This window comes from Podarcis muralis, chromosome 14 (assembly GCF_964188315.1).
Source record: "Podarcis muralis chromosome 14, rPodMur119.hap1.1, whole genome shotgun sequence".
Taxonomy (NCBI): Eukaryota; Metazoa; Chordata; class Lepidosauria; order Squamata; family Lacertidae; genus Podarcis; species Podarcis muralis.
In genome coordinates, this window is record NC_135668.1 from 7,212,912 (window position 1) to 7,225,419 (window position 12,508).

General features: G+C 49.5%; 1 protein-coding gene across 2 annotated transcripts in view; it reads left to right on the forward strand.

Moving 5' to 3' along the window:
- The window catches only part of ALPK3 (alpha kinase 3), a 76,957-nt gene that overhangs the window by 60,902 nt on the left and 3,547 nt on the right, over window positions 1–12,508 (forward strand). For both annotated transcript variants that reach the window (XM_028707135.2, XM_028707136.2), the window contains 7 exons: window positions 2,815–2,962; window positions 4,967–5,094; window positions 7,344–7,379; window positions 8,030–8,304; window positions 9,327–9,415; window positions 10,083–10,297; window positions 11,703–11,751. In XM_028707135.2, the coding sequence (XP_028562968.2) occupies window positions 2,815–2,962; window positions 4,967–5,094; window positions 7,344–7,379; window positions 8,030–8,304; window positions 9,327–9,415; window positions 10,083–10,297; window positions 11,703–11,751 (940 nt within the window). The remainder of the gene's footprint in view (window positions 1–2,814; window positions 2,963–4,966; window positions 5,095–7,343; window positions 7,380–8,029; window positions 8,305–9,326; window positions 9,416–10,082; window positions 10,298–11,702; window positions 11,752–12,508) is intronic.

Here is a 12,508-nt window from a genome sequence, read left to right on the forward strand (position 1 = left end):
GAAAAGTTTCTTCTTGCACATTGAGAGGGAAAGTCACATCTAGGGGAAGAAGCTTTCCCAGTTGAAATCCCCGCCTCCCAGCTAGTAATTAATTCGTTTTGAGGTTTATTTGCCACTTTTCCTCCAAGGAGCTCAAGGAAGTATAAACGAACCCCCCCCCCCACCCATTTTATCCTCACAACAGCCCTGTGAGGTAGTTTATTATTTTTAATAAGTACTTTTATTGAAAGTTTTTGACATAAAATAGAAATCAAACTAATCTAAATAACAGAAATAATAAGAAACCAAGAAAGGAGAAGAAAGGGGGGAAAGAAAAAGAGAGAAAGAAAGGAAATAGTAGTAGTAGTAGTAATAATAATAATAATAATAATAATAATAATAATAATAATAATAGTAAATTTATACCCCGCCCATCTGGCTGGGTTTCCCCAGCCACTCTGGGAGACTCCCAACAGAATATTTAAACCATGATAAAACATCAAACATTAAAAACTTCCCTAAACAGGGCTGCTTTCAGGTGTCTTCTTAAAGTCAGATAGTTGTTTATTTCCTTGACATCGGATGGGAGGGCGTTCCACAGAGCAGGCGCCACTACCAAGAAGGCCCTCTGCCTGGTTCCCTGTAACCTCACTTCTCTCAGTGAGGGAACTGCCAGAAGGCCCTCGGCGCTGGGCCTCAGTGTCCGGGCTGAACGATAACTATAGGGGTCCTTTATCACATTCATATAATATATGTCATATTTATCCACACGCTGAAAAGTAGACCCACCTGGGAGCCTACCTCTTCTCCCAGTCTCCCACCCTGAGAGAACCTTCCCCCCCCCCTTTCCTGCAGGGACCACCTTCTTGCCTGAGTCCTCGCCTTGTGAGGCACTTTAGACTGATGGCCACTGGTTTAAAGAAACAACAAAATGAACTGATCTCCTTGGCGGGTTTTGAATAAACAAACACAAATTTATTATTGGTAACACATAGACAGATTAATTTAGGATTACAGTGGTGCCTCGCAAGACGAAATTAATTTGTTCCGCGAGTTTTGTCATCTTGCGATTTTTTTCGTCTTGCGAAGCATGGTGTCGGGAAAGTTTTGGAAAAGCTTCAAAAATCACCAAAGTCTTTAAAAACCTCAAAAAAGGCTACCACACCGCGTTCTATGAGTTGCTCCTCGAAGTCAAGTCGCAACTGTATTAACGGTGTTAAGAAAAAGGAAACAAACTTGCAAGACGTTTCCGTCTTGTGAAGCAAGCCCATAGGGAAAATCGTCTTGCGAAGCAACTCAAAAAACCAAAAACCCTTTTCGTCTTGCGAGTTTTTTGTCATGCGAGGCATTCGTCTTGCGAGGTACCACTGTATTACAGTTGTATAACATGCAGAGAATAACTTGTGCTTAAAAACCAGAGAGAGGAGCTGAGGGAAGTCCGGGAGGGGGTGGGAGGGTGGGGTTTTCTTAGGGACGGAGGAGGGAAATTTATGGGGGGGGGGAATGAGTATGATATGTTTTTGACAAACTGTTATGTTGAAATGTTTAATAAAAACTTAATAAAAAAAGAGACAGGTGGCCACTGGTCACTCGGTGAGTTTCATGGCTTAGTGGAGAGGTGAACCACCACACCACTCTGGCCACACTTCCTCAGGCTCCCAAGGGACCAAGGCTTGCACCAAGGATCGGCATGGTTGGGCATCCGCTGGAGGCCTGTACCCCACCCCTCCCCAGCAGGGGGGGGGGTGTCCCCGGGAAAAGCTCTCTCGGGTCCTGCTTCTCCTCTTTGCCACAACAACCTGCTTCTTCATCCATCCTTTGCTCACACAAGGGAGCTGGTGGCGAGGAGCAGGGAGAGCAGTTGCTGCCACTGGCTGCTTGTTCCTTGGGTGCCCGGCGAGCGATGGAAGCAGGGTGTGGCAAAGATGGCAGGCGGGTGGATGTGAGGGCGATCTGGCTGCGACATCTGTCACCCCATTGATCGCCAGGGTTGATACGGCTGATCTGGCTGGCTAGGCGGGTGTCCCCTTCCTCCCTCACCGCTCCATGTGCGTCCCTCCCGAAGCTGCGCGCTCGGTGGAAGAGGACGACCATCCCAGATAGGAGGAGTGTACCGTTCTTCGGTCAAGGGTATACGATAGCTGCGCTCCCCTGCTAGAACCTCCAAAACAAGCTCAAGATGGCAGGCGGCAGCTGGTGAGAATGGCAGGGAGGAGAGAGACTCGCTGAGGGTTGGGAGAGGTCTTGCCCAAGGGCCCCCCCCCCAACAATGCTTTCAGTTAGAAGAACCAACGCTTTCTCCCCCCCTCAGGCTTCCGCAGTCGTAGCCAGGAGGGGGTGGGCATTGGAGCACCCTGAGGTGCAGGAGATGGTACCTGGCAGGGGCACTGTTGGTAGAAAGAGTGAAGACGAGGGAAGGAGAAACGTGGCCTTGCGCCATTTGCACTTTCCGAAACAATACAGGCCCTGAAAATTTACGCTGTTTTTTGCTGCCTGGTGCAGAACAGCCAACAACAACCCCCCTCCCAGTTTAGGGGTGGCGTTGGAGCCCTTGCAGGGGCCGGCTGATCTCCAACCACTACAACTGGGTACATCTTTTTTCATTCTTTCATTCAGTCATTCATTCATTCATGATTTTCAGTTTTATGTGTTTCAATAATTTTACAATCATTTTGACATTTCAAAACTCAACTTCCTTCCCCTTCCTTTTGCAATTCCTTGAATTTATATTTAAAATTTCCTGCATATCCAAATTCACTTACTTTGCTCATTTATTCGTCTACCAGGACACACTTTTTCCAGTCAGCCGATAAATCAGCCACTGTCTCTTTGCAGCTCCCCAGGTGATTCGCAAAATCCGAGCGGAGCAGTTCTCGGATGCCTCTGGAAATCTGAAGCTCTGGTGCCAGTTCTTCAACATTTTGGGTGACTCAAAGCTGACCTGGTATAAGGATGAGGTTCCTGTGACAGATGCCAAAAGGAGGTGAGGGGTGCTGATTCAGGTGGCGGAGAAATTCAATTCAGTTTGCGTTTAAAGGCGGGCCTGCCAAATCCACGCTTTCTGAAGCGCCACACGTGCCACAACACAGCTGTCTTTCAAGATTTGCAGGTCACTGAATTTTGCAATGCACCCCAATCTTAAGCTAAGTAATGTGCACTGAAATGCACGTACAAGGGTGAATTGGGCATAAGAACGCATAGATGAATGAAAAGAACACGCAGAAATGCATTTTTTTAAATAAGATATTTATTGAAATTTTCCACTTTGATACATTAAAAAAACCCTCAAAAAAGAAAAAACAAAAAAGTTTAAAAACACATAAAGTTCAGAACAGAAATGCATTTTATTAGAGAAAATGGCTGTGCACAAATATAGCTGCCAAAATTACATATAAATGTGAATATATATTTTTTCAAGACATCTTTGTTGAAATTTGAAAAAGTATATAATTATATGTGCACTAAACATGATGAGACGTAAATAGAGAGAGAGAGAGAAAGAAAAAGAGAAGCAGCAGCTGTGCAGAAGGGAAAATAAAGGAGGGAGGGGGAAAAACCCAAAACGGTACCGTCGTACCTCGGAAGTCAAACGGAATCCGTTCCAGAGGTCCGTCCGACTTCCAAAACATTTGGAAACCAAGGTGCGGCTTCCGATTGGTTACAGGAAGCTCCTCCAGCCAATCGGAAGCCAGGTCGGACGTTCGGGTTCCAAAGAATGTTCACAAACCAGAACACTCACTTCTGGGTTTGCGGCGTTCGGGAGCCAAAACATTCGATTCCCAAGGCACGACTGTATACTTTACAAAGTTGTTCTTGTACTTCGTCAGATCTTAACCTATATTATATAATATATAACCAAATATTACAGTATTTGTAAGAATGGATTCCAAATATCACTGGATTTGTCCATGGCAAGTCTGCGTTTATATGCAAGTTGTTCATATGTTGCGAGTTTGTACAAGTCTTCAAACCATTCGTAGAAGAGAGCTGCATTTTAATTTTTCCAATTCATCCGTATCAGTCTTTTTGAGAAATTCGCAGCACAATGCTGATGTATTCTTGAGGGCTTTTTTTAAAAAAACCAAACAAACTAATGCTGAGTATTAAACTTAAAATTTGGAAAAAATGAAAAGCTGAGAGAAACTGAAATTGATGCGGGTGGCACTGTGGGTTAAACCACAGAGCCTAGGGCTTGCTGATCAGAAGGTCGGCAGTTCGAATCCCCGTGACGGGGTGAGCTCCCGTTGCTCGGTCCCAGCTCCTGCCAACCTAGCAGTTCAAAAGCACGTCAAAGTGCAAATAGATAAATAGGTACCGCTCTGGTGGGAAGGTAAATGGCGTTTCCGTGCGCTGCTCTGGTTCGCCAGAAGCTGCTTAGTTAGTCATGCTGGCCACATGACCCGGAAGCTGTACGCCAGCTCCCTCGGCCAATAAAGCGAGATGAGCGCTGCAACCCCAGAGTCGTCCGTGACTGGACCTAACGGTCAGGGGTCCCTTTACCTTTACTTTTTACAGTTTGTTGAATCTGACGTCCAAACTGATGATGGAGAGCATCTTCCATCTTGCCTCAGGGCAACAGCTCAGTCCTCTCCAGCCCTTGCCCCTGCCCCATGCCCACTTTCACCTGCTCCTTCATTCCAGCTAATAAGAGGACCAGCCCTGTTGGCTGGGGTCCCTCCTTAATACATATATTGGGGTGTAATCCTTAATTGGGAGCACCGCCTTTTCTAGGAGATGTATTCTTTGTTCTCTCTCTGTGATTATTAAAGTTTCTAACTGGTAAGACATGCCTTTCTTTGATCTTTTTATCTACTGCCACGGGGGCGGGCGCCGAGGAAGCTGATTCTCCAAAGCCTGACAGTGATCTTGCCAAGATCTGCACCAGGCCCCTCTCCCCTCTTTCTGTCTCGTGACCACTTGAAGGCCACATGCACCCATTTTCCTTGCAGCGTGCCCTGCTCTCATCTCTCGGTGGGCTCTCTTCCAGCTCTGGAGACGAAGGGCAAGCGGCCCTGGCCATTGTGCAGGTCTCCCTCAAGGACTGCGGGGTCTACCAGTGCACCATCCAGAACGAGTACGGCACCGACTCCACAGACTTCCTCCTGAGCGCTGAAGGTGAGTCTGTCCCTTGCTGCCAGGCCCGGCTGCTCCTCGGAGGTGGTGCTCACCTTGCAAGACGTTTGCAGCAGAGGAAAACACCCGGGGCTGTGGACAGGGTGCTTGAGCTCCGCAGGCGCTTAGCTTCATCCCGTTGCACATCACGGCGTTGGTCTGCTGGGCCGCTTTTTGCTGATGCACCTGTTTGGAAGCACAAAGGCTTCTCGTGGGGAGCTTGCTGTGCATGCACAGTACAATGCACAGTGTGGGGTGCATGTTAAGTGCATGCGCATGCATGTGCAAACAGTGCTCGATAGGGACACGGGTGGCAACTGTGGGTTAAACCACAGAGCCTAGGACTTGCCCATCAGAAGGTTGGCAGTTCAAATCCCCGCGGCGGGGTGAGCCCCCGTTGCTCGGTCCCTGCTCCTGCCAACCTAGAAGTTTGAAAGCACGTGCAAGTAGATAAATACCTACCGCTCCGTCGGGAAGGTGAACAGCATTTCCATGCGCTGCTCTGGTTTGCCAGAAGTGGCTTAGTCATGCTGGCCACATGACCCGGAAGCTGTACGCCGGGTCCCTCGGCCTGTAAAGCGAGATGAGTGCTGCAACCCCAGAGTCGTCCGTGACTGGACCTAATGGTCAGGGGTCCCTTTACCTTAGGACCTATAAAGCCTTAACAGCTTAGGCTATCTGTACAGATGCATTTTCTCATACAAACCGGCCCAAGCTCTGAGATCTTCAGGGGATGCCTTGCTCTTAGTTCACACCTGGTGGGGACACAGGAGAGGGCCTTCTCGGTGGCTGCTCCCAAACTTTGGAACTCCCATGCTAGGGAGACTAGACAGGCTCCCTCCTTGTTGTCCTTCCACCAAGCAGGTGGAGACTGTTTTGTTCTGATAGGTACTTGGGAGCTGGCTGCTTTTAAGGAAAGGGCTTTTAGCAGTGCTGAGCTGTTTCTACTAGACTGGTTTGCTGCATCTTCTAGATTTGATTTTATATCATTTTAATTATAGGATTCTATAATTAGAATTGTATTGATTCTGTTACATTGTTTTGATTCTATTCTATTCCTGGATAAAACACAGAAAGCTAAAAACATGCAAACCTTAACAGATAAAAAGTAATTAAACCATTATCTGTTATCTTTTTTTAGCTTTTTTCTTTTCTTTTCTTTTCTTTACTATTTATTAGAGCTGCCGTTTATACTTGTTTCTTTTTTACAATTTTATTTTTTATTTTGACAGAGTAATAATAATAAATAAATAAGAATAAAAATGTGCACCCCACCCCAAGACCATTCCATTGTAACTATCCAACTTCCCCAAATTTCAACACATCTTGTGATGGCTTGACCCCTTTCCATTTTAACAGTATAAATTCTACAAACACCTTCCATATCTCCTCTAAATCATTTCTCCTGCATATTCCCCGCCTTACCTTAATGTTAATTTATCATTATTATTTTTAGCTTTCTGTGTTTTATCCATGTTTGTTTTAATTTTTGTGAGTCACCTTGAGTCCTGGTTCGGGGGGGGGGGGGAAGGTGGGATATAAACAAATGAAGCAATAGTAATAATAATGAGTGTGTCCTAATCTGCCACAGAGCCAGGAGCCTCAGCAGAGACACAGGCGAATTGTTATCGCGCATGAATATAGGAAAGCCGCTCAACACAGTGGTGTAGCGTGGGGGGTGCAGGGGGGGCCGGCCGCACCGGGCGCAACATCTGGGGATTAGGGTTAGGGGGCGCAAATCCACGGGTTAGGGGGCACAAATCCACGGGTTAGGGGGTGCAAATTACTTGCCTTGCCCCGGGTGCTGACAACCCACGCTACGCCACTGGTTCAGCATACAAAATCTCAGGGTGCAAAGCAGCCCACCTGCAGCTGCGAGAATGGTGAGAATGTACTTTTGAGGATGGCGGCAGATATGATGTTTGGGGAAACAGGGCATCAATAGAAGCTAGACTTACACAGACCTTCCAGCAAGAAAAGGGAGCTGGACCACAATTAAAATTTGGATTAAATGGGCTGAAAGATTCCACCTCCCTTTTCTCAGCTGTCTTTTAATACACCCAGCGTCTCCCCCAAAGAATCCTGGGAACTGTTGTTTGTTAAGGGTGTGAGGAATGGTAGATCTGTGAGGGGTGAACTACAGTTCCCAGAATCCTTTAGGAAAAAGGTGTGCTTTCACAGTGTATAGTGTGAATGTATGTGGGGCTCCATAACTGATAAATGTGTCTTTCTCTCTCTCTCTTCCTTCCTAGTGCTATCGGGATTTATCTCCAAGGAAGAAATAGAAGGTAAATTGTGCCCCACAGATGGCGTGGCGAGTCTTGTGCCCCTCCAGGTAACAGGACCCCCCTCCCACCTGCTGCAGCTGTGTCGCCACTGTCACATGCAAAGTTTAGCATTAAAGGAGTGATCAGTGAGATGGTCTCCTCTTTGGGGCGAAAGGCAGAGAGAGGGTGCTGTTTTGAGGTGAGCCTCTCAGCTTCCTTATTTCTCCAAGTGACACATCTTCAGTCATCCTTCCTGGTCCTAGCAAGACCTCCATCCCTATGGGCCCCACAGTCACAATACCCAGACATACCACCCTCTTCCCTCCATGTTGTTCCGTGATCTTGATGGAGGACATCCTGCTCATCCACTCACCTGGCTGGCTTTGGGTCCCTTGGGCCTTTTGCCTCTCCTTGTCCCTTGCCTTGTTCTCCCTTGGCTTCCTATTATCACCCAACAGCTGCATCTGAGCATCAAGGAACAAGCGCACTGGTTGGTGTGCCGAGGAGAGATTCCCTTCCACCTGTTGCTGAAGAACAAGTCATGCCTCCTAGATCATTCAGTGGACCTTTTCCCCCACCCCTGTCTCCACCACGAGAACTGAGTCCTGTCAGGTTGGTCATCGTCTCCTTCCCCCACTCTTTGAGCCCCACACCTTCTCCCTCTCTTGCAGTTGGTGAAGAGATTGAGATGACGCCCATGGTGTTTGCCAAAGGCCTGGCTGACTCCGGCTTCTGGGGGGACAAGCTCTTTGGCCGGATCATGATGGAGGACCTGGAGGTGGGCCAAGGTTACCTGCGCAAGGCATGTCGCGCCCGTGCCATCTACGGCCTCGAGCCGGTGTTTGAGTCTGGGCACACAGGCATCATCAAGGTCCGCAACCTCATCGCTTTTGGTGGGCGCAGTGAGAACACGCTGGTGGAGAGGAACTATGACATCACCATCCAGGTGGGTAGAGGGAGACTTGGTGCTCTGCTGCTTGCCAAATGGCCTTGGCTGGCTCAGAGTTGGAGCCCTCGCTTAGCATGCAGAAGGTCCCAGGTTCAATCCTGGCCAAGGTATCCTCCTAGAATGGCTCTGGGGGTTGGGGGCGCTGCTTTGCCGTCATCCCACTGTTTCCTGCAGGGTTGTTACCAGGTAAAAAGCACTGGGGGTGCATCTGCATAGCTTCATGGCTTCTGGGTTCGCCGAAGCTTTCATTCTGCTCCCATTGTGTCAGGCTTCAGGGAATCGGCTTCCTTCCCCGTGGCTGTAGATAAAGCAGAACAAAGGAAAAGGAGTCTTCTTACCAGTTAGAAACTTATCTCCGAGTAATGGCAGTGCTCCCAATTTAAAGAGTCCACCCCCTTCTATCCCTGTGAACCTACATCACTTCTACGTCTCGTAATCTGAGCTTGTCCCCTCTGTGCTTTCTGTTCTGCCACTTTCTGAGCTCTTCTCGACTTTGGGGAGGGCAGTAGAGGAAGGCTGTGAATCTGTTAACCCTCTCCCTTCAAGTGTTTCTTTTCCTAGCTGTTCCCCATTCAGTATTTCCCACCTTCTGCCTTCTGAACTATGTCCCTCTGCAAACCACTGTTCCAAATCTATACTGTCCTCCTGCTCCTGGGAAGATTCGGGATCTGGAGCAGGAGGAGGAGGAGGCTCCCACCATTGCTCCTCACTGCAGCCCTCCTCAGCACGGTCCCTGACACATTGTGGCTTAATACCTACATGCAGCTGCTACGGGGAGTCACCCAGAGATGATCTTCATCAGTGTGCAGATGCCATCAAGATCTGTCTCTCCATCCCATCTGAATCAGGAGAGGCTGTGCAAGTGCTTAGACCACTGCCTGTCTTGGGTCGCTTTGCTTAAGCATCCTCTCTGCCTGCCGATCTGACCTACCCATTTTGTGTCCACAAGTGTATCACCCCTCCATTCTGCCTGCAAAGTCTAAAAGTCTCATGGAGGATTGTTTGTTTGCTTTCCGTAGGAATGCAAGATCCAGAATTCGAGTCGGGAATACTGCAAGATCTTTGCTGCCGAGGCCAAAGCCATCCCTGCCTTTGGTCCGGTGCCTGAGTAAGTTGTATCTCTGCAGCCCAGCCAGCAAGTCCCACTGAAAAGGGTTCATAGAATCAAAAAATTGTGGAGTTGGAAGCAACCACAAGGTTCATCTAGTATAACCCCTTGCAATGTAGGAATCCTTTGCCCAATGTGGGGCTCAAACCCATGACCCTGAGATTAAGAGTCTCATGCTCTACCAATTATGCTATCTCGGAGGTTTTGAATCCAACCCTGCAATCCTGATACCCTGATAGGAACAATGGGCAGGTAGGCGGAAAGGAGCCAGTCTCTCTCTGCAGCAGGAGCGAGGACCTGTGCCCCCCCGAAATTAGTGGACCACAACTCCCATCAGCCCGACAGCACGGTCAGGAATGATGGCTGCCTCCTCTCCTTCTGCACCCAATTGGCAGTGCTGCCAAGGACCAGAGGGCAATGCCAGTAGAGGCTGTGGCTCCTTGCTCTTGTCCCTGCTCATGTGTCCGGTGTCTAGGCAGCAGCAGCAGCAGCTGACACCAGGACCAGGAGGCTCTGGAGGTCACAGTGGCTCCTTTGCTGGGAATTAGTAGGTGTCCTGGTAGAGTTGCCCCTCTGATGCCAGCTCTGTCCAGGTGTGGGAGCGCTTGACCTGGTTGCAACGCTCTGAGCAGCCGCACCAACCAAAGTGGGAATCTGCTTTTGACAGAATCATCCCTCTCTACCTGATCTACCGCCCGGCAAACAATATTCCCTATGCCACCATGGAGGAGGACCTGCCCGGCCAGTTCCAGTGCTACTGTGGGCGAAGAAATGGCGGCCTGGCTCCAGCCAGCCTCTCCGAGGTTGGGCAAAAGTGTTGCGCCTTCCAGCACTGGCTGTACCAGTGGACAAATGGCAACATCCTGGTGACAGACTTGGAAGGTGAGGCTCACGTCCCTGTCCCCTCACTCTCTGGGAATGGCTTCAGGGCAGTGGGGGCGGAGGGTGAAGCCCTGTTAATTGTCAAGGGGTATGGAGTCCAGTTCTGGGTGCCATATTCTTAGGAGTGTATCCAGAGGGGGGGTTGCGTTCATTGGGTTGCCCACTTCTACACCATCTCCATCTCTGCAGTGTCATACCCTGCCGTGACCTACAGATGTTCGCAACCTTCCAAACGTTAGTCGCGCCACAGATTTGCATCAGGGCATTACAGTATTAGCAGTTCAGCCTTCAATCTCTTTTGTAAGGAGTCTTGGTGAGCGGGACGGGGGTGCTGCTGGATGGTCTTGCCTGCCCACCCCTCCACCCCCAATTTCTGTGCATTGGGTCCAAGGTGATAAGAGGCTTGATGTGCATGCAGTAGCTCGTGCATAGGAACTCTGCTTGTGATCAGGAACCCTGACAGCAGTCAATCTGCAAGGGGCTGTCAGGATGCTCCCGGCTGGTTGCCCAGGAAAGTATGAAGATGGGAAAGTTTATTGCTGTCCTTTTTTATTTCAATCTTTACAGAGAGAGGCTATAGAACCCAGCCTCTTGGATAATGGCATTGTCCCAAGTGAATTTCTAACCCTGTCTCTCCCACTTCCTCATTCGTCTCCTCTACATGTGCAGCTACGTGCCCTCTGTCTTTGAGCTCTTTGCTCTCCTACTTTTAAGGCTCGCCAGGTTCTGGGAGATGAAGGGTCTGGAATGCTTTCGAATGACAACGTGTCAGCCTGTTGGCTGCTCTGTCTCTGCCTGCTTCTCCTCCTCTCCCATTATTTCCCAACTTTCCCCCCTCATCTGCCTCTGAGCTGTGACCTCTCTCAAACCCCTATTGTAAATCTGTACTGTCTTCCTCTTCTTCCTCCTTGGAAGAGTCAGGATGGGGAGGTGGTCTCCACCATTCCTCCTCTGCCCGGTCCCTTACGGGGGCACAGAAGGACCAGCAGATGCAGTCAGTCCCATTCTCTGCTCAACATTGTTGTTCGATATGTCAGTTGAACCATGAGTAGGCTTAGGGTTGAGTTTAGGGTTAGGGTTGGGTTAGGGTTAGGGTTTACATCTTCTAGGCCCCCAGTAAGCGCTGCAGCAGAATTGATTTGGGTTGGGCTAGGATAGGCTTCCTCAACCTCGGCCCTCCAGATGTTTTGAGACTACAATTCCGATCATCCCTGACCAATGGGCCTGCTAGCTAGGGATCATGGGAGTTGTAGGCCAAAATCATCTGGAGGGCTGAGGTTGAGGAAGCCTGGGCTAGGCGTATGGAGTCCAGACTTGCCAGGTCCCATTAGCTCTGCAAAATGTAGGGGCTGCTTACCTCTTTGCCGATCTACTCCATGACCTAGAGGTTGGGTGTCTCTTACAGGTGTTGAGTGGAAAGTTACCAATGTCAAGATTGCTACCAAAACAAAGGGGTAAGTGACCACCTAGCAACGCAGTGTGTTGGGGACATCTTTCTCGACCCTGATGCCATGGGACAGAGGGCTGAATCAGGACACCTGAGCCCTGTTGCCAAAGGCTCATCTAGTCCACCATCTTGCTCCCAACCAGATGCCTCAGGAAATTCTGCAAGCGGGGCATGTGTGCTTGCAGGCCATCGAGATTGGAACGGGGGTGTGCAGGGAAAAGGGGGCTTCGCTCTTTCCCTTGTGCCACAGCCCTAATGAAAAGGAAGCTGTCATTGGCACCAATGGCTGCTTCCCACCCCTGGCCAAATTGACAGGCTCATGCCCACTATGGGGCTCCTAGAGTGTCCCATGGCACTACCCTGAACAGCTATGGCTTCCATCTCCATCTTCAGAGTCTGCAGACTGCTGTAGACCGGGGGGGGGGGGGGGAGCTGCGGCAACTCTGGGGGTTGCTGGACTCCCCAACTCTCATTAGACCCAGTCAGCATGGCCAATGGCTAGGGACAATGAGAGCTGTGGTCCAACAACATCTGGAAAGCCACAGCTGGCTCACCACCGCTGCAGAAGATTTGGGTGTGGTTGGGACCTAGAATGCAGTGGACCTAGAATTGAGACCAGATAAAGCTTTTGGTCACAATTGCTCAGCAAAGGAGAGGGACAATCTGGCTTCCTGGTGGCCTGCTATATGATCCAAGCTTGGGGGGCTCAGGGGGGAGAACTGATTTATGCACTTAAGTGCACAGAGATTCAAAAGGGAATATCC